Raw genomic sequence first — 18,140 nt, 5'->3', positions numbered from 1 at the left:
TCCAGTGTGTATGTGAAAGCTCCATGCTACCTATGTCTAACCAGACTCTAAAATGGCCATGATTTTGAGAATATAAAATTGTCCTTAGCCCTTAAGATAGGGTTTAGGACACTGGTGTCCCTAAACACTGATGACCATGGTCTTTGGAGTCTCAAGCAGGGTGTTTATTCTCTTTGCTTCAAGGCAGGATGCAGCCCCATGGAGGAGAAATTGAGTGACAGCTGAGTTCCAACCCTGGCACTTGCATTTGTGAGGAAACCATAAACAAATTGCTTACCTGCCTGGCTTGGTGCTCAACCTTAGCTATGACTGTGAATGGTAATATCTCCCTGGTAGGATTAACTGAGAATTAATGTGATAATGACAGTGATCCTATGTGAGAAGGCTTCAGCACATAGTGGGCCAGAAGTGATTGAACATGAGTCAAGATGTTTTTCTTTAAAGTAAATTCAAATCTTTCTGGAGTCACAGAAACTTCTATACATGAAAGTCATTCTCCTATTTGAATAGCATATGTTGCTAGACTCATGTCTTAGTTCATTTTCTGTTGCCTGTAACAAGATGCCCAAGACTAGTTAATCAATAAACAACAGAAGGGTTATTCTGATCTAGAAGCTGGGAGGCCCAAAGTTGAGGATCACCATGTGGTCTTCTTGCTGGTGGGAACTCTCTGAAGAGTCCCAAAGTGGTGAAGGGCTTTACATGAGAGACAGAGCAAACCTGGCTTTTGTGACAGACCCACTATTGAGCTAACCCATCAGTTCACTAACCTATTAATCCTTGAATGGGTGAACTCATGTCCTTATTGCAAGTTCCTACCTGGTCCCACCACTTAAACCCTCACGAAGGGAATTAAATTTCAACTTGAGTTTTGGTGGCAACATTGAAACCACAGAGACTCATCTTTTCTCCAAGATAAACTTCTCTAGCTACACCAACAACAAGCCCGTATGGGTATATGTACAATGATTAAAAACAACAACACAGGCATTGGGCTCACTCAGGGTTAGCTCTTACTCTGGGTGTGGTCTTGGGTAGCTATATGCTTTCTAAATTTCTCTTCCATCCTCTGGTAGTGCCAGCCTGCTCCAGGCACACAGATCATAAGAATTGGGGATGGAGTGGAGGAAAAGGTGGGGCACATTAGGAGAGGGGCAGAAGTTGAGATGAACAGTTTTAAGAGACTCAAGACTCTTTCTGTGTACTCCACATTTTCCCTGACATTGGCCTTGACTTCAGAGGGCAAAGCAACAGAAAGGGTGAAGGAAGAGGCTGAGAGTGCAGAGAGGAGAGCAAGGAGACTTCCATCTTTTAATTCCTGCTGGGTGGCTGTTGCCAGGAAGTGGTGTGTTCCAAATACAGGAACTGTGTCCTTCGTCACTATAACAGTGGGTGTCCCCTGTTCTTACTCTAGGGGACACCCAGTATGAATGAGCACCTCCCAGGTCAGTGATGGCATTCCACCTCACACCATAGGGAAAGATGCTATCAGCCCAGTCCTCCAGATGAGAACTTCCTAGCTGCAGGGGTGCGACAGAGTCATGCCCTTACTCACTACCATGAGAGATGTGGAGGAGGGAGAAAGGGAGAAAATAAAGCACAATGACTCAGGAAAATAAGGGACAAAGCAGGATGATTAACTGGCTGAAAGCAGAGCAACAGCTGGAAGACAGAGAAAAAGGGAAGAAGAACTTTATTTGCTCATGTTGTTTTCTTTACTGTGTTCAGCTTCATCAGTTGTATAACGAATGTCTTAGAGGTTAATGTCATAAGTTTCCTACTACTGTGCCTGGGGCTGAGACTCACTAATGGCTAGGCCCCGCTGGATTTGTTTTTAATGTACTATGCTGTATAGTTAGCTCATTATTTCCATAGTTCCTAGGAGATGTTGCAAAGGAGGACGTTTAACCAAAGACCATCATAAGTGTAAATGGAATTCAGAAACCACGTGTGGTTTTAACATTCCCTGAAATGTCCAGTACAGCTCAAGATGTGTCACTTCACAGTCTCTGGGGGCCTGAGTCACAGTTTTCCTTTCTAATGCAAAGTCTGCTTAGAGTGCGATGACCTTTCAGGTCCTTTCTGCTTAATTTTGTTTTAACAGAATTTTCTTTGAATAACCTAGAATTTGTGGCAATCAAGTAGCTATTGGTTAAAAGCCTCTCGTGAAGTCTTTGCTATGCTATTTTATGATGACTTTTACAGCACTCTGGGGAATTCATATTGCCCTCTTTGGAAGTAGAGAAAGGCAGGGATGCTAAATCAGAAACATGACATCATTTCCCAAACATGTTTAATGAAACTAAAAATAAAAGTCAACCAACTGGATATCCGTGAGCACAAAGAGATGAGTGGGGCCACTTGTCTGGCTTATTGTGCACTGAATGTGGCCGTTGGATAAATCCTACCTGACTCCCTGCATTTCCAGCACAGCCTCTAGTCATGCCTCTATTCTGCCTCAGGCTTGGATGGCAAAGCTGGCGGGGCAAGCACTCTGTCCAGAAGCCCCTGCTTCTGGGAGGGGACAGGGAGCAGGGCAGAGAGGAGGCTTGTGGCAGTGATGTGTCCTGAAACATTGGGCATCCCCAGGAAGGACACTTGAGTTGAATCCAAAGGAGTGAACTCTGAGGAAGGAAGGGATGTCTGTACCAAGGTCAGATGACAGTAGGGTTAGTTAGCTGTGTAGATGAGCAGCGAGGAAGAGGAGGTGGGGAAGTCACCAGGGAACAGTGACAGATGAGAGTGAAAGAACTTGAAGATTCTAATGAGAAGTGCTTATTTCACCTTGTTTCCATATGTAGTTCAAGCAAGGACACTTGTTTTCACCATTCTAGTAATGAACTGAGGACATCGTAAGAAGACAGTTAAATAGCAAAGCCACCAGCTCCCTAGAAAAGCCTATGTAGCCACACTCCAGTGATTTTGTGCTCAGAAGGACACTACACATGGAAGTCTGGGACAAGCCTTTGGATTCCCATTAAATATGATGCTCATTTCTTTTTTTAAATGTAATTTACTTCCCACAAAATGTACCATTTTACAGGGTACAATTCAGTAGTTTTGTGGATATTCACAAGACTGTGCAGGTACTGGCATTGATTCCAGAACATTCTCAGCAAAGAAACCCCAGGTGCCTCAGCACTTCATCCCCACTGCCTACATCCCCACCTTCCATTTGTATGGACTTGCAGATTCTAACATGCCATACAAATGTGCAGTACATGGTCATTTGTGACTGGCTTTTCTCACTTGGCATAATTTCACAATAGGTTCATAGTTTTTCCACCAAGGAAACCAAGACTGGAGTAAGGGGGTGGGTGGCAGAGGTGCAGACACCCAGTGTATGAGCCTGGGAGTTTAGGGTGCAGAAGCAGTGAGCAGGAAGCAGGAAGTGATGCTGCAATGTTTACTGAGAACCTGTGATGCTATGGACTGAGTGTTTGTATCCTCTTAATATTTGTATGTTGAAGCCCTAACCTCCAATGTGACAGTATTAGGAGGTGAGTGTTTAGGGGGTAGTTAGGGTTAGATGAGATCACGAGGGTGGGACCCCATGATGGAGTTAGTGCCCTTATAAGCAGAGACACTGGAGAGCTTGCTACTTTGGTCATGTGAGCACAAGCCAAGAGAGGAGGACTCAGAATGAAACCTCTGCCATGATCTTGGATTTCCAGCTTCCAGAACTGTGATAGTGTGTAACTGAAGCCACCCTGACTGTGGTGTTTTGTGATGGCAGCCTGAGCTGACTGGGATTCTGTTCACATCAAGCCCTGTTCCGGGTGCTGAGGAGGGAGCCCTAGATCTGTTTGCTCTCAGAAAATAAGCAACATAGTTTTAGATAGGCAGTGTATAAGAAAACAGATGAGTACACATCTGAGCATAGAGGTGATGGAGAGAATAAGGCAGTGTAGGGGGATGGAAAGAAGTGGGATTGTGTTGGAGTGTGATGAGAAAGCTTCCTGACCGTCATCAAAAGATAACACCTGAACACAGATGTAATGGAGGGGATAGAATAAGGAATGCCACCTGCATCAGGCCAAGCAGGAGGAACAGCAAGTGCAAAGAACCTGGGGCAGGGACAGTGCTTTGGTGTTTAAGTGCTGCAGATGCCAGGCATGGTTGTGGTGGATTGAGGTGGGGAGATGGGGCAGGGAGGCAGGAGGATTCTTAACCAAGGGAAGAGGAGGCCTGTGACAAAGCGGGGTTTGGCTAAGACCTGGTAGGCTCAGGTTGCTGATTCTTGTTCTGAGTGACATGGAGAGGCAGCTGGCACATGAGGGTACATCTTCAGCTCACTGTCCACACTGGCTCCCCTACAGTTCTCTCTAGCCACGCCTTTCTCAAGACCTCAACTGCCACTTGCAATCTTTGGTCATGCTTTTGTGCACACGTTGGATCATCAGCTCATTTCCCATGTGATCATATGCCAAGCATTCCAGAAAGGCATGGATAGGGGAAGGGTGAGGCTGGTGGTGCTGCCAGGAGGGCTGTGGGGAGGCAAAGGGCAGGTGTGGGAAGGCCCTGGGCAAGCACAGATATAAAACCTGGTGGAGAACCAGCAAGCCGGACTGCAGAGCATGCACTTGCTTGCTCCTTCAAGGTCAAGTGAATCTGATAGAACACTGTGATGGAGAGGTTATCAAACTGGGTTAGACACAGGGGTAAGGAAGGGGAGAAGGCTCAGAGATAAGCACAGAGATGCACGGCTTTGCACTAGTTGAGGCAGAAGCATTGCTAGTGACATCATGTGACATCCCTGCTGGCCCAGCTGTCATTAGTCTGGAATGCTACCTGCTGTCTCTGGCCGGTTTAAGCGCCACTGTGGCGGGTTCTCCTCACCCTACCTGTGCAGACTTTTTCTGGGCACAGATGTTCAGATGTCCTGTGGTCAACTTCCACTGGTGATAGCATTTCATTAGAGCTCAGATTCATAATGACTCTTAGTGTGAGAAAAGGATGGTGACTATTGCCATCTGCATATCCAAGCACACACACTGCCTCACACATGCATCAAATGAAGAGCTGCTTCTTTTTTTTTTCATTTATTCATATGTGCATACACTGTTTGGGTCATTTCTCCCCCCTACCTCCCACTCCCTCCCTTTCTCCCTACCCCCTCCCAATGAAGAGCTTCTTAAAGAAATAGTGCACACTGCACCTAAAGGCAAAACACAGTGGCACACAAAAATATGCACCAAGGGTTGGAGAAGTGGCTCAAGTGGTAAAGCTCCTGCCTGGCAAGCGTGAGACCCCAAGTTCAAACCCCAGTACCACCAAAAAACATCTATATCTATATCTATATCTATATCTATATCTATATCTATATCTAGCTCCATCAGCTTGAAGAATACCTAGATGAAATAGGTAGTTAGAAGAGGTATGCCATGTAGAGATGCACAGTGGGCAGGACTCTGCTGTGACACTTCAATTTTAAGTACTTTAAGCAGAGGTTATGGTAATAGGGTGAGGCGAGTCAAGGAGAAGAACTCATATCCTTGAAATAGACATTGGGTGGGGGCCATGTTTCCTAGATGGCCAGCATCATCTCGCCCCATCTCAGATGCTACCCACACTATAGCACCGGCACCCATGTCACTTTCTATTACTTTGCCTTTATGTTGGTTCATAGGATTTATTTCCATGTTGCACTTCATAATATATCTGTCCATCTGCACTGATTTCATGCTATTTGTATTCTTTCCTTTCTTTGGCTCTATGAGAGCACAATTTGAGTTGGCTAATATATATATATATTTAAGGTAGAAAAAAGTGCAGTTGGACTTGTCCAATAAAAACTACAAAGCATTGCTGAAAGAAATTTAAAAAGACAGAAATAAATAAAAACTAGCTCAGTGTCATAGCTTAGAAGACTGGACATTAAAATGTCACCATCTCCAAAGCAATCTACAGATACAATGAAACACCTATCAAAATCCCAATGAGGCATCTTCCAAAGATGGAAAAACCCATCCCGATGGAAGATGATGTGTGAAGTATGTGGGTTGCTCTGGCTCCTGGTTTCTCCCAGGTTTGTCTCAGCAACCGCATCTCATTCAGCCCCCTGTTCCTCTCAGAGAGGAATTCTATAGCCACCCACCTTCTTTGCTCTGTTTGTTAACTTATACTCATTTAACCGACTGACTGAACTAGTTGACTGACCTCATAGGAAGAATTTATGTTATTTGTCTATTTGTTTTTTACTTCTCTTCCTTTTGTAGAATGTAAGCATGAGATTAGGGGCTTTGATTGTTATTATTTTTATTTTTATATTTTGGCAGAATTGGGGCTTGAACTCAGGGGTCACACTTGCTAAGCAGGCACTTTACCACTTGAGCACACTCCCAGCACTTTTTGGTTCAGTTATGTTTCAAATAGGGTCTTGTGCTTTTGCTGGGCTGTCCTGGACAACAGTCTTCCTACCTAAACCACCTCTGTAGCTGGAAACACAGGTGTGCTACCATGTCTAGTGTATTTGTTGAGCTGGCGGGGGAGGGTCTTACTGAACTTTTTGCCCAGGTTGGCCTTGAACCTTGATCTTCCCAATCTCTGTCTCCTGAGGAGCAGGGATTATAAGCATGTACCACTGAGCCCAGCCTTATTTTTTGTTCCTTTATAAAAGCTATTTATTGATTTTAATAACTACTATCACTGCTTTGTCTCCAAATCCTCAGCCCTTTCCAACATGGGAAGAGCCTGCAAGATGGAGTCCATCTCCATCTTGGGCTCCAGTTGTGGTTCTGCCATTTCCCAGTCCTGTGACTTTGACTTTGGGCAAATCATTTCACCCTTCATATTCCTCAAGATTCACATTAAAATTGAATTCCTATTTTCTTTAAACTCATAGATTTATTGACAGCTTTTGTCAAAATGACCCTGTCATTTATTTAGATAACGTACATTAGAAACCATCCTTGTACCCTTAGAAACTAGATCTTACTGATATCAATGATGAATACCTGTGTGATATTTTGTCACTTTTACCCTATTCAGCTAGTTTCTCAGGCCCGTCTTTGCACTTCCTGGCCTTGTAGTCTTCCTGCCAGTCAGGGTGTAATATTAAATATCTCATTGGCCGTATGACCTGTATCATAAATGCCCTCCACCTGCCATTGTCTCCAAACCTTGACAGCTCTTCTCATCGATGTCTTTAGTTTTTCCGAGCTACATTAAAAAAAAATAAGCCAGGTGCAGGTGGCTCACCCCTGTAATTGTAGCTACTCAGGAGGCAAAGATCAGGAGGATCGTGGTTTGAAGCCAGCCCGGGCAAATAGTTTGTGAGACCCTATCTTGAAAGAACACACCACAAAAAAGGGCTGGTGGAATGGCTCAAGGTGTAGGCCCTGAGTTCAAGCCCCAATACTGGGAAAAAAAAATCTATATCCTTTGCTTTGACATCGCCCTGGGTTCAAATCTATACTTCCCATGAGGCCAGTTTCCTTCCCAGTGGTATCTGCTGGTTGAGGTCACTCCTTTGTCTCCAAGTCCTCAGCCCTGCCTCTAGCTTCAATTGTCACACATCCTGTTTGGCTTCCAAGGAAAAAGCTTAAGGAAGGCTAGTAGGGTCAAGGTTTACTGGAACTCTTTTTATTTCATTTTTTGAGACAGGGTCTCATTATGTAGCCCTGGGCATCTTTGCACTTTCAATCCTCCTGTCTCAGCCTCCTGAGTACTGGAATTACAGGCATGTATCACCATACCTGGCTCCCCAAATTCTTTTAATCAAAGGATTTATCCTGAAGTCTGTGTTGTGACACTGTAGCAAGGGCTGAGTTTCCAAGCAGTGGACCACTGGATAGACCAGAGCTCACATTTTTTCTATTTATTGGTAGTCTAATGCATTTGACTGTACAGACTCATCTAATTAAAGACGTATTTGTCGGGCCTTTGTGGCCCGATCTTTATACACTCCTCTGATTGACTGAACAGGCTCACCTGTTTCAAGGAGGAAACGGCAGGCATGAATTGCACTATGCTCCCTTTTCATATAGGAAGAATTCTCTTGTTACCGATGATGAGTTCTGAGAGGGGAAGCGAGAGGTGATCATTTAATTAATACCATTTCAGGGTTAATTCTAAAATTGAATTTTTTTCTATTCAGGGTATTTCAAGTAAGAAGTGCACAACTTTGCTTGTTCATGATGTAGCTTTTGAGTTGCCTTAATAGATGTTGGCTTTTTTTTTTTTTTCCCCAATGTGTCTCATCCACACCTGTGAGAAGCCAAAAGCAGGGCCTGGTATTCAGGGAATCCTTTTCAAGCCCCCCTTCTCCCCACTTTCCAATTACAAGGTGACTCTAGTTACAACTGTGGGAAGATTCCAGCAGCTCTCATTCTGTTTCCAAGGAGCGAGCCCTTGTGACCAGGAGAGAGAAAGGCTTCCAACAACGTGAGATAATACCGCCCAAACAGGTTACATGTACCGTTAGCATGTCAAAGGATAGACCGTGTGTATTCTCAGGTATTACTTTGATGCCGGCTGTCTTTCCTCCAGCAAAACGAATCATCGATCCTGCGAAACAAAACTATGAAAGACATGTTCTGCAATCGCTTTTCCCTCTCATGCCTGGGGCCACGATAAATTGTATTTGGAGACGCTTTCATAGAAGCATTAGAGTTGAAGATGTTGGCCTAGAAGCGTTGGTTTCTCCGTTTCGAGGCCCTGTTCAAACTCTATCCGCGGAAATGAACTTCTTCTGTAGACGTGCATTCTGCAAATACCATTGCCATGTGTTTGCGGTCCCTGATGCAGGAAGAGGGCGGGGCCAGGCTGGGCAGGGCCTGGGCGGGGCCAGATCGGTGGGGCGGGATGGGCGGCTCTTGAGTTAGCGGTCCGAGTTAAACTAGGCGGGACTTGGTATGGGGGGCACGGCCTGGGCGGAGCCAGCAGCCTCCTATGCGCTCTATGGCGCTTGGTTTGGGGTGGCTGGGAGGGGCGTGGCCTGGCGTGTGGGGGCGGGTCCGAGGCGGGTCAGGCGGCTTCTCAGAGGACCGTGGCATTGGCAGGGGCGTGGCTTCGAGGGGGCGTGGCATTGTGGCGGGGGCAGAGCGGCTCCTCCGCTAACGGTCCTGGCGGGCGGGCGCGTGCTCGCGGGCGGCTCCTGCAGGGCCCGGGAGGTCCGGGAGCGCGCCGCCGCCTCTGCTCCTCCTCCGCGGCGCGGGCTTCCTCTTGCGTTTCCACCTCGGCACGGGCCTGCGCCATGAGGGGCCCGCCTTGGATGTCCGCGCCGGGCCTCTCTGGGCGCCGGGGTCGGTTATGAGCAGGCGCCGGCGTTGGGGGCGGACGCGATCCCGGCGCCCGAGGACTCCCGCCATGGAGGACAGGTAACTCCGGGCCGGGCTGGGCGCGGGCCGCGTGGGGTCCCAAGACCCTGGCGGGGCGGATCGGTCTCTCTCCCTCTCCCGTGGTCACCGAGGTTCCTTTGCCTTGCAGGTGGGTCCGCGTGACGGTGCTGCCCGGCTGCGTGGGCTGCAGGACCGTGGCGGTGCCGGCGTCCGCCACCGCGCGCGACCTCAAGGAGCGCATCTGGGCCGAGACGGGCTTCCCTGTGACCGAGCAGCGGCTGTGGCGCGGCAACAGGGAGGTAGGTGGCCGTCTCCGCGTGCCTGGCGGTGGCGGTGGTTTGCATGTCTGAATCGTCACCGTGGGCACTGCAGCCCCGGGAGCCGCCATGGAAACGCCTCACCATCGCTCACACTGCCCGGTTCATGTTGTCGGTCGAACTGGAACCCTGTCACACACGGTCACCCTCGGTGTCTTGGAAGTCCCCCATCTCCACGTTTTCTTGCGCTGCTGGGGACAAACCCGGGGCCCTTGCACCTGCAAGGCAAGGGCTCCACCCCCAGCCCTGGCCCCATTTTTAAATCACAGAAATTTGGGACTGAAAAGGACCCTCAGACATAGTTTATTGTACAGCTTATTTATTTCACTAAATATCTTCACATCCTTATGTGGTAACACAGGATTTGAAAGAGTCAAACTGAGTCGAGCAGCTATACAAGGAGTGCTCTCAGAATAACCTTTCTAGCCTTGGCACAGTATCCCTAATGCACAATACAGAGCCCTTCCGGGTACTCTTGGCTTTCCATGTACCTGGGCCAGCGTTTGGTTTTTTGCCCACTTAGAGGTAGATATTGGATTAATCTGTGCTTGTGCATCTCCACAGGTGGACCAACCTTCCTTATGAGTTCCCCTAAAGTGTTTGTGTGTGTGCAGACATTGATGTCATTGAGGATCTTAGACAAAATTGAAAGCCAACTGTCACTGCTGTCTCTCTCTGTGCCTCCCCCCATCTCCTAACCTCCCTCGTGGGTCTACTTTTCTGGTTCTGTGCCCTCTTCTTTGGTTACTTCTGTGGTTCTACTTGTCCCCTAGATGTGGTCACATTCAAAGGCTCAATCATGGCTCTGACTTGCCATTGGAAGTGCTTTGCAGGTGTGTGCAAAGCCTATATGTGAGGTGGTGGCAATGGCAATGGTGGATGGTGTCTAGAGTTGGGCAGACACTGTCCTGTTAGGACATCATGTGTTGTAGACTGTAACTGTGAAGGACAAATTGAAAGGAAAGGATATACAGGAGGCTTTGTGAAAGACAGAATTAGGGAAGTTTGGTACCAAATGAATCTGGGGTCTGGAGGGTGGTATAGAACAACAAAAGACTGCCAAGGATATTCACAAGCCTGGAGTTAGACCAAGAAATAAGGGTTCAACTGGCAGAGAAACAAGTATAGAGGGTCAGCTAATTTGGAGTGAAATGTGATGATGGGTTGCTTTTATATGTGGTTAAGCTGATGGTGAGCCATGAAAGAAGCATCTAGGAGAATGTACAGAAGAGAAGTAGGTGACCCAGATCCTGGTGCTGTACTGCTGGGGTATGTAACACAGGCCAAACTCCCATGTTAGGTTCTGCTCTCTTGTTTCTTATTCTAATCAATTCTAAGGTAAGGTCTCCACTGGATAGTGAATTCAACAGGCAGCTGCAGCTCTGAGGCTGAAACTCAGGGCTCAGAGAGAGGTCAGGGCTGGAGATAGGGTTTTGGGAAGTAATCAAGCATTGTGTCTTTCGCTGTACTTGTTTAAACTGTGTTGGAATGTGATTAGCATTATCAGGCTGCTAACTGTTCTAGGAACCTTGCACATATTTCATTTAATACTCAAGAGAGCCTCCAGAGTTAGTTGTTACTAGTCCATTTTGCAAAAGAGTATAGCCAAGTTTCAGAGAGATGAAGTTATCAGGTTAGGATTTGAAGCCTTGTCTGTGTGATTCAAAAGTCTGTGAGCTTTTTACTGTTCCACACCATAGAGAATCTATCCAGGTGACTATTGGGTATAAGTAGAAAGGGCTTACACATTGAAAAACAAACTAAAAGTCAATGATGAAGCTCGGGCAAGAGGGCACATTTCTTTGTTTGATTTTTGGCCATACTGGCATTTGAACTCAGGACCTCATGCTTGCTAGGGAGGGTTTCTACCACTTGAGCCACTCCACCAAGGCTAGAGAGCACTTTCTAACTCAAAGAAGGTGGGCTTGTGCCTCCAACTGGAAAGTCTGGAATAGACTTCTTTTCTGCCTTATAACTGATCACAACTGCCCCCCTTACATTTGACTTTTGAGTCCCTCTGTGTCCTTGACAGCTGAACAAAGCAAGAGGTGTTGGGAGGTCCAGAGAGCTGTTAGTATTTTATTATTAGCTGAATAATTTGTAGTGGGTTTTCAGGTAAATGAAGCTGAGTATCTCTGAGTTTTATAAGGGGGAGCGTGGCTGGCAAGGCTGAGATTCAGATGGTCATATTATTTTGTAATCTCCACTTTTAAAACAAAATAAATTGAAATGGGCAGTTTGGAGATTTCATATGGTAAATATGGGAACAAATAGCACCAATATTGCTTTGTGTGGTTAGAGTAGCGAGTAGAGGCAAAGGCCTAAGCAAAACTTACAAATCTCGACCAGCTTGTAGGAGATAGGGTTGCTTAGGGCTTTGTTGTTTGATTGCTTTTTTGAACAATCACAGATTCCAGCCTATCAAAACTGCTGCTTGTCACACAGGTGTATGCTTGTCACATACACCTGTTTAAACTAATGTGCTTCTAGTTGGTGTCTTCTTCCTTTTCAAGTTGCCTTTAAGATCTGGAAGCTTGTTCCTGCAGTTTACATTTCCTTCCTTCTACCCTTCCTGCCTTCTTTTAGTGCACCCTAGCTGTACTAAATACTAATAATCTTTGGTTTAGGCATGGCTCTCTTTTAGTAGTTAATTAGTTAATCAGCCAACAATAGAATAACCACTGATGGTGACATTATCCAGTAGAGAACTAGAACACTCTCAATGGTTTATGTTTATCTCTGTGTATCTTCTCCCCAGCTTATAGACCTGTCTCACTCCTTTACCTGTATGTGTCTATTATTCTGTTGCCTTCATGGTCTGTATGTGTGTGTAGATGTCTATACTTGCATTGCATATGTATGCGTGCGTAATCTAAATACATAACCAAACCAATATGCTGTTTACTTTCAGTTGCTTATGAACTTTCTAAGAAACTTATCATTCTGTATACAATAACTTGGAACTCACTTTTTTCATCCAGTATTACATTTTTCAATTTTTCACCTAAATTGTGTGCAATTTAGTTAATCCATTTTCATTCCTGTATAATATGCTGCTGGATGAATATGTCATATCATTGGAATTGCTTCTAAGTTTTTCTTATTGGAGACAGTTGTGCCACATTGGCTGAAGCACCTATGCCAGATATTTGCTGGTTTTCACAGGCTGGCCGAGGTGTATGACATGAATATGGTGTGTGACTGAGGACAGTGGCAGTGTGCTTTGATAAGGAAACAGCAAGGATGGTGCGAGGAAATCCGATTGCATGGTTATCAATACCATGATATGTGGACAGTCCACATTACTGAGAATGAGAGGAGCATGTTAGGTTGGAGAGACAGTGGGATGGACGTGCTGGGACCTAGAAGTTATTCACACATCACTTTGGAGAGAGATGTTCCCCCTGCACTTTTCAGCTGAACTGACTTATAGATGTGATGCTTAGTTGAGATAGGAGATGAAGAAGAGATGGTGCTGGAGGAAATGTGTCCTGGGCTGAGTCTCAGGAGCCTGGACGGATATCAGCGTGACACATCTGGTAGACTAGATGGTGGAGGATGCCCCTGCACGCTGGCAGTGAAGTGAAAGTTAGAAAGGAGAAAGGTGGTCCTTCTGGAGAGCTGTGGAGTAGTGTCCTGCAGACTGCTGACATGTCAGAGGCCACTCCATATGGAAAGATCCACAAGTGGACCCGGATGGGTGGTCCACTGCTCTGTGGACCATAGTGATATACCTGTGCTGGCTTTTATGAGAAACAAATGCTGCCAAAGGGAAAGCCAACATGAAGGCATTTCCAGGAAAGTTGATCTGAGGGGAGTTGTAGACCATAGCAGCTTCAAGGGTTGGAGGCCACTGCTCTGTCCCTTCCTTCTACACCATGCCTTTTTTCTTTTTTTTTGGTAATAACATCTGTGACAAGGTTTTTCAAAGGGCATGTCTAGGAATACTACTCTATAAGGTAAAAATACACTGCTCAAATTTAGGAAACATTACTTAGTATAATCCTTTCTAAGAAAGTTACCAGATATTTTAATATGTTAAATGCTGCTAAAACCAAATTGTTTCAGCTAATTCAAAAGCAGATTTTTTGGTTATTTTTTTTGGTGTGTGTGTCCTCTAATGTGTGTTGAGGTCCATGGAGTTATGTTCTGAACAATACACTTTGGAAGTGTTGATCAAAAAAATGATTTTTCTTGTTAAAAATGTGAATTTGGGCTGTAGGTGTAACTCAGTGATGGAGTGCTTGCCTAATATGTGCAAGGTCCTGACTGGGTTCCATTCTCAGAACTGCTCCCCCACCCCCAGAAAAAGGATAAATTCTGTTACAGCAGAAATATATGTATTTTTTTACTTGTAATTATTTAAAGAAAAATCTTTTAATCATTTAAACCCTTTAATTTTTAAGTAAGTATTTGACTAGCTTTCTGTTCTCTGGAATATATTCACTTCCCCACAGCAATTTATTTCTTGAAAAGAATGGTTGACACACATTCCTTGAATGAAAGTAAAGTTTTGATTTTACAGCATTAGAGATTATCATGCTGTTCATACATTTCATTTTTTTTCTTTTCAGTTATCTGACTGGGCCAGGATTGGAGATCTGACTTCCAAAAATTATCAACTTTTTGTAAACCTTCAATCAAGAGGCTTGAAAGGGGGAGGTACATGGTTAACTTTACCAGGAGTGTGGGCTATATTTTGTTGCATGAAAACGATGTTTTAATGCAGAAGCAGAGAGGAGAACGGTGGTTGCCAGGGGTTGGGAGAACATGGGGGTGGTGTTAGCAAAGTCTACAAAGTTTCAGTTCTGTAAAATTAATGAGACCTAGAGAGCTTAAGGATAATATAGAGCCCAATTGTGATTAGTAGTACTGAATTGTGTACTTGAAAATTTGCTAAGAAGGTAGGTCTTAAATTATGTGCTCTTCCACAAAAGGAAAAAAATTCAGAACCTAAAGGGAGTGGGAGGTGATGGGTACATTTGTGACACTGAAGGTAATGATGGTTTGATGGTTTCGTGGGTGTACACATTTCACCAAATTCATCAAGTATATATTCAATAACTATAGCTTTTGTATGTCAGTCATAGTTCAATAAAATAGTTTAAAAAAGATTGTGTTTTAAAAGTGAAATGAAATCATCTGGTGGGATGTAGCGATGGGATACTGGGATCAGAGGTAAATACCAGTATACAGTTGAGTAATGAATGGGAGAGAAGTCTTGGGAATAGTCTTGTTCAGGCTAGGTCATGGTGGATAGTTATAATAAAATTATGCAGATGAACATATACAGGTTGAACATCCCTAATCCAAATGTGCAAAATGCTCCAAAATCCAAAATTTTTTGAGTGTTGACATGATGCTACAAATACAAACTGCAACACTTCATGTTGTAGTTCAGTCAAAACATGCACACTAAATGAATTTCTTGTTTAGACTTGGGCCCCATTCCCAGGGTATTTTCATTACGTATTTGCAAATATTCTAAAATCTGAAATCTGAAATACTTCTGATTTTAGAAGCACTTCTGGTCTCTGATCTAGTTGACAAGGAGTACACAGCCTATAGAGATGATTTTATTTTTTAAAGCATGGATTACTTTTCACTTATACACAAATTTAAAGAATTACTTTCTTCTTCCCCATTCTCACTATACCCTTCTGTCACTTGACTGAAGGTGTTAGACTACTGAGCGTAGGCAAGGCTTAAGAATATTTAGACTAGAGAGCCACAGAGATGGGGACTATGGAATTTCAGAGCCATCAGAACATTGGGTGAGTTTGAAAGTATTAAGAATATGACAGGAAGAACTGACATCTTTAGCTTATTGTTTATTTGCAAGTACTGACAAGTAGCATCATTTATTTAATTTGCTTTGGAAAATAGTAACACTATCTCCTTACGCCATGCACTGTAGTTCTGATTAATAATCTTTTGTACTAGTGTATTTTTGAAGAAGTTTTTTGAAACTTAATTTATAGTTCAGTTAAAAATCTTGACATTTAATAAAAGTGAATGTGCCTTACTTTTTAGTGACTTGCATAATCAGGTAGATTTTTATACTATATGAAATCATAACTTGTAGGGTTATACGAGGTGGTATAGGCAAATCACACAGGGGTGATAAATCATGGATTTTTTTTCCTAAATAATTTAAAATGTGTTGTATATTTTAGGTCGGTTTGGCCAGACAACTCCCCCTCTGGTTGACTTCCTCAAGGACATCTTAAGAAGATATCCAGAAGGAGGACAGATCCTTAAGGTAGGGTATGTGCTGTGTTCATGTGTGGTTACTTTGATAAAAATGAGGCACAGTGAAATAACCTAGACATCTTGCTAGTGTTTAGATTTTTGAAATTTTGTCGATTTGAATGCATTTATTTACCTTCATGGCTGCAGTGCGTTGCTGGATGGGATAGGGTAGAGAATGCAGTCAGTGTGAACATGGGAGGTTTCTGGCACAGGAATGCACTGAACTGCTGCATGCTGTCACTGGGCACAGTGTTGCTCCAGGAATGGTTATACAGAACAACCAGCCAACCAAGCTTTATAGAAAGCCCATGTCAGAGGCCAGGGACTGTGCCCATTTGGTCCCTGATTTTTGGTTTGCTTTTTTGAGAGAATTTAATAGAATAGTTACTTTACTTATTTCTGTTTATGGTACATTCTTTTAGTCTGAAGGTACTTATTAAAAACAAACAAGAAATAACCATAAAATAAAGCAACAAAGGCAGATACTACAAAATTAAGATTGTGTGTAACAAGATATTTCCCTAATGAATTGTAAAGGTAGATTAATTATTATGCATTTTCTTTCTCATTAACTTATTTGGTACTTATTATCTTTAGTATCTTAGCCCTTGTTTAATTTCTAGTTCAGATGGTAAGGACTGGGTCTGTTTAACACATATTCGGATAGGCACTGATTGAAGATTGTGTTATCAAGTGACTGTAATAAGATGGGACAATTTTGATCTATCTTTCAGAGTGGGCACCAGAAGCTCACAGAAGGTTAATTTGAAAAGTATTTTTATATTAATCTATTAGTATGAGAAGAGGATGATTATGGGGCTGTCATGGAGTAGGCAGAAGTGAACAGAATAAATTCAGGATGAACATTTAGTTGTTGGTTACAGTAGTGAGGTCTCATTAGCTCAGCAGTGAGTGAGTGGGGACCTCAAGGTCCCAGCAAGGTCTGTGGCAGACAGCTAATGATCAGTGCACTTTGTCGGTATTGTAGCCAACTCAGGAGAGTCTCGGTTCATGGGGGATGTGCTAGATTTAATAGGAATGTTAAGAATCGCCTGCATCTTGACCACCACCTTTTGTGATGTTTGCTGAAACAGCAGGTTCAGGTGTTTTAGTGACTTGCCCAAGAGTAAGTGCGACATTTATGCTGCTGCTTCTCAGAACCAATTTGAAAGTTAGCTCCTGAAGGTCACAGCTCAGGGTCCCATCCCTTTTTTCGTACAACTTGTGATTGATAGTTGGAGCCTGGTGCTTAATATTTAATCTTCAGTTTTCTCCATCTCTGTATCCTAAAATGTACGTAAGTCACCGATATCCTAATGAAGACAGATCTAACCTCTACAGTGGTTGCATCAATTTTTATAGCATTGTGTTTTGCTACCTATTTAGTTCTTATGCCAATTCTCTATGTTATCATAGTACACTAATTAAAATTAGCTTGCTAACTTTTAGGGATCTTATTAGACTGAATAGAGAAAGAGTGGGGCTTAAAAAATTAAAGAGCCTATGAGAAACAAGCAGTTGGATAAATAGGGGAAGTCAGAAGCTGATAAAGTGATAAAGTTTATAAAAGGGTGTGGTTCAGATGCTCATGCTTATGTGCACTTGTGACCTGAAGATCTCAAACTTAGCTTTTCCATCCTTTGCTGTCCCTCAGTCTCTTCTTAGCTGTTTCATTTCGTATGACCCTTGTGTCACTTTTTTGCTCTGATGAAGGCTTTCTTGTTGGCGGTGCTATCATATTAGTATAAGCTCTTTTCAGCTCTTAGCCATTCCTATTTCCAATGCCGTGATCCCAGGGTTCTGGGGAGGTAGAACGGCACCTCTCCCTAAAGTCAGAAGTTCATGAGTTTGACAATACAGGGTGTTTTGTTGTGTTTCTAACCACCCATCCATTTAAAACATTAGCTCTTGGTTTGAGCTGGTCTGAGTCAGAGCTCATTCAGGAAATTACCATCTATCAGTTGTTCCTTACTTTAGACAGGATCTGGAGAATAGACTAGGGGTGATGTCTTTGGAGTTCAGTTCAAGTTTTGATGACTTTGGGCTTGGCTCTAATGACTGAATCCTATTTGCATCTGGAGCTCCCTGCTAATTGCTGAGCATGCTTTGGTGATGGTCAAGACAGGACATTTTGTTGAGGCCCTGCTGGGTGTAAATGTTACAGTTTGACCTTTCCTTTCTACATTATAGGCATCTGGCCAGCCCTACACTCATGGCCACCCACCAGACACACACTGTTATTCCCTTTAGAAAAGGACTGAGTCAGTCCTGAGCGCTAAGAGGCTTTCTT

General features: G+C 43.9%; 1 protein-coding gene across 5 annotated transcripts in view; it reads left to right on the top strand.

Annotated features, from left to right (window-relative positions):
- The window catches only part of Sacs (sacsin molecular chaperone), an 85,160-nt gene that overhangs the window by 26,334 nt on the left and 40,686 nt on the right, over positions 1-18,140 (top strand). For 3 of the 5 annotated variants that reach the window (XM_020187386.2, XM_074043726.1, XM_074043727.1), the window contains exons 3-5: positions 9,430-9,580; positions 14,173-14,260; positions 15,775-15,860. In XM_020187386.2, the coding sequence (XP_020042975.2) occupies positions 9,430-9,580; positions 14,173-14,260; positions 15,775-15,860 (325 nt within the window). Of the gene's footprint in view, positions 1-9,120; positions 9,321-9,429; positions 9,581-14,172; positions 14,261-15,774; positions 15,861-18,140 lie in introns of those variants that run through there. The other 2 variants (XM_020187385.2, XM_020187384.2) reach the window with 1 other exon arrangement.

This window comes from Castor canadensis, chromosome 10 (genome assembly GCF_047511655.1).
Source record: "Castor canadensis chromosome 10, mCasCan1.hap1v2, whole genome shotgun sequence".
Lineage (NCBI taxonomy): Eukaryota > Metazoa > Chordata > Mammalia > Rodentia > Castoridae > Castor > Castor canadensis.
Note: the sequence above shows the minus strand (reverse complement) of the source record. Positions and strands in the feature narration are given on the sequence as shown.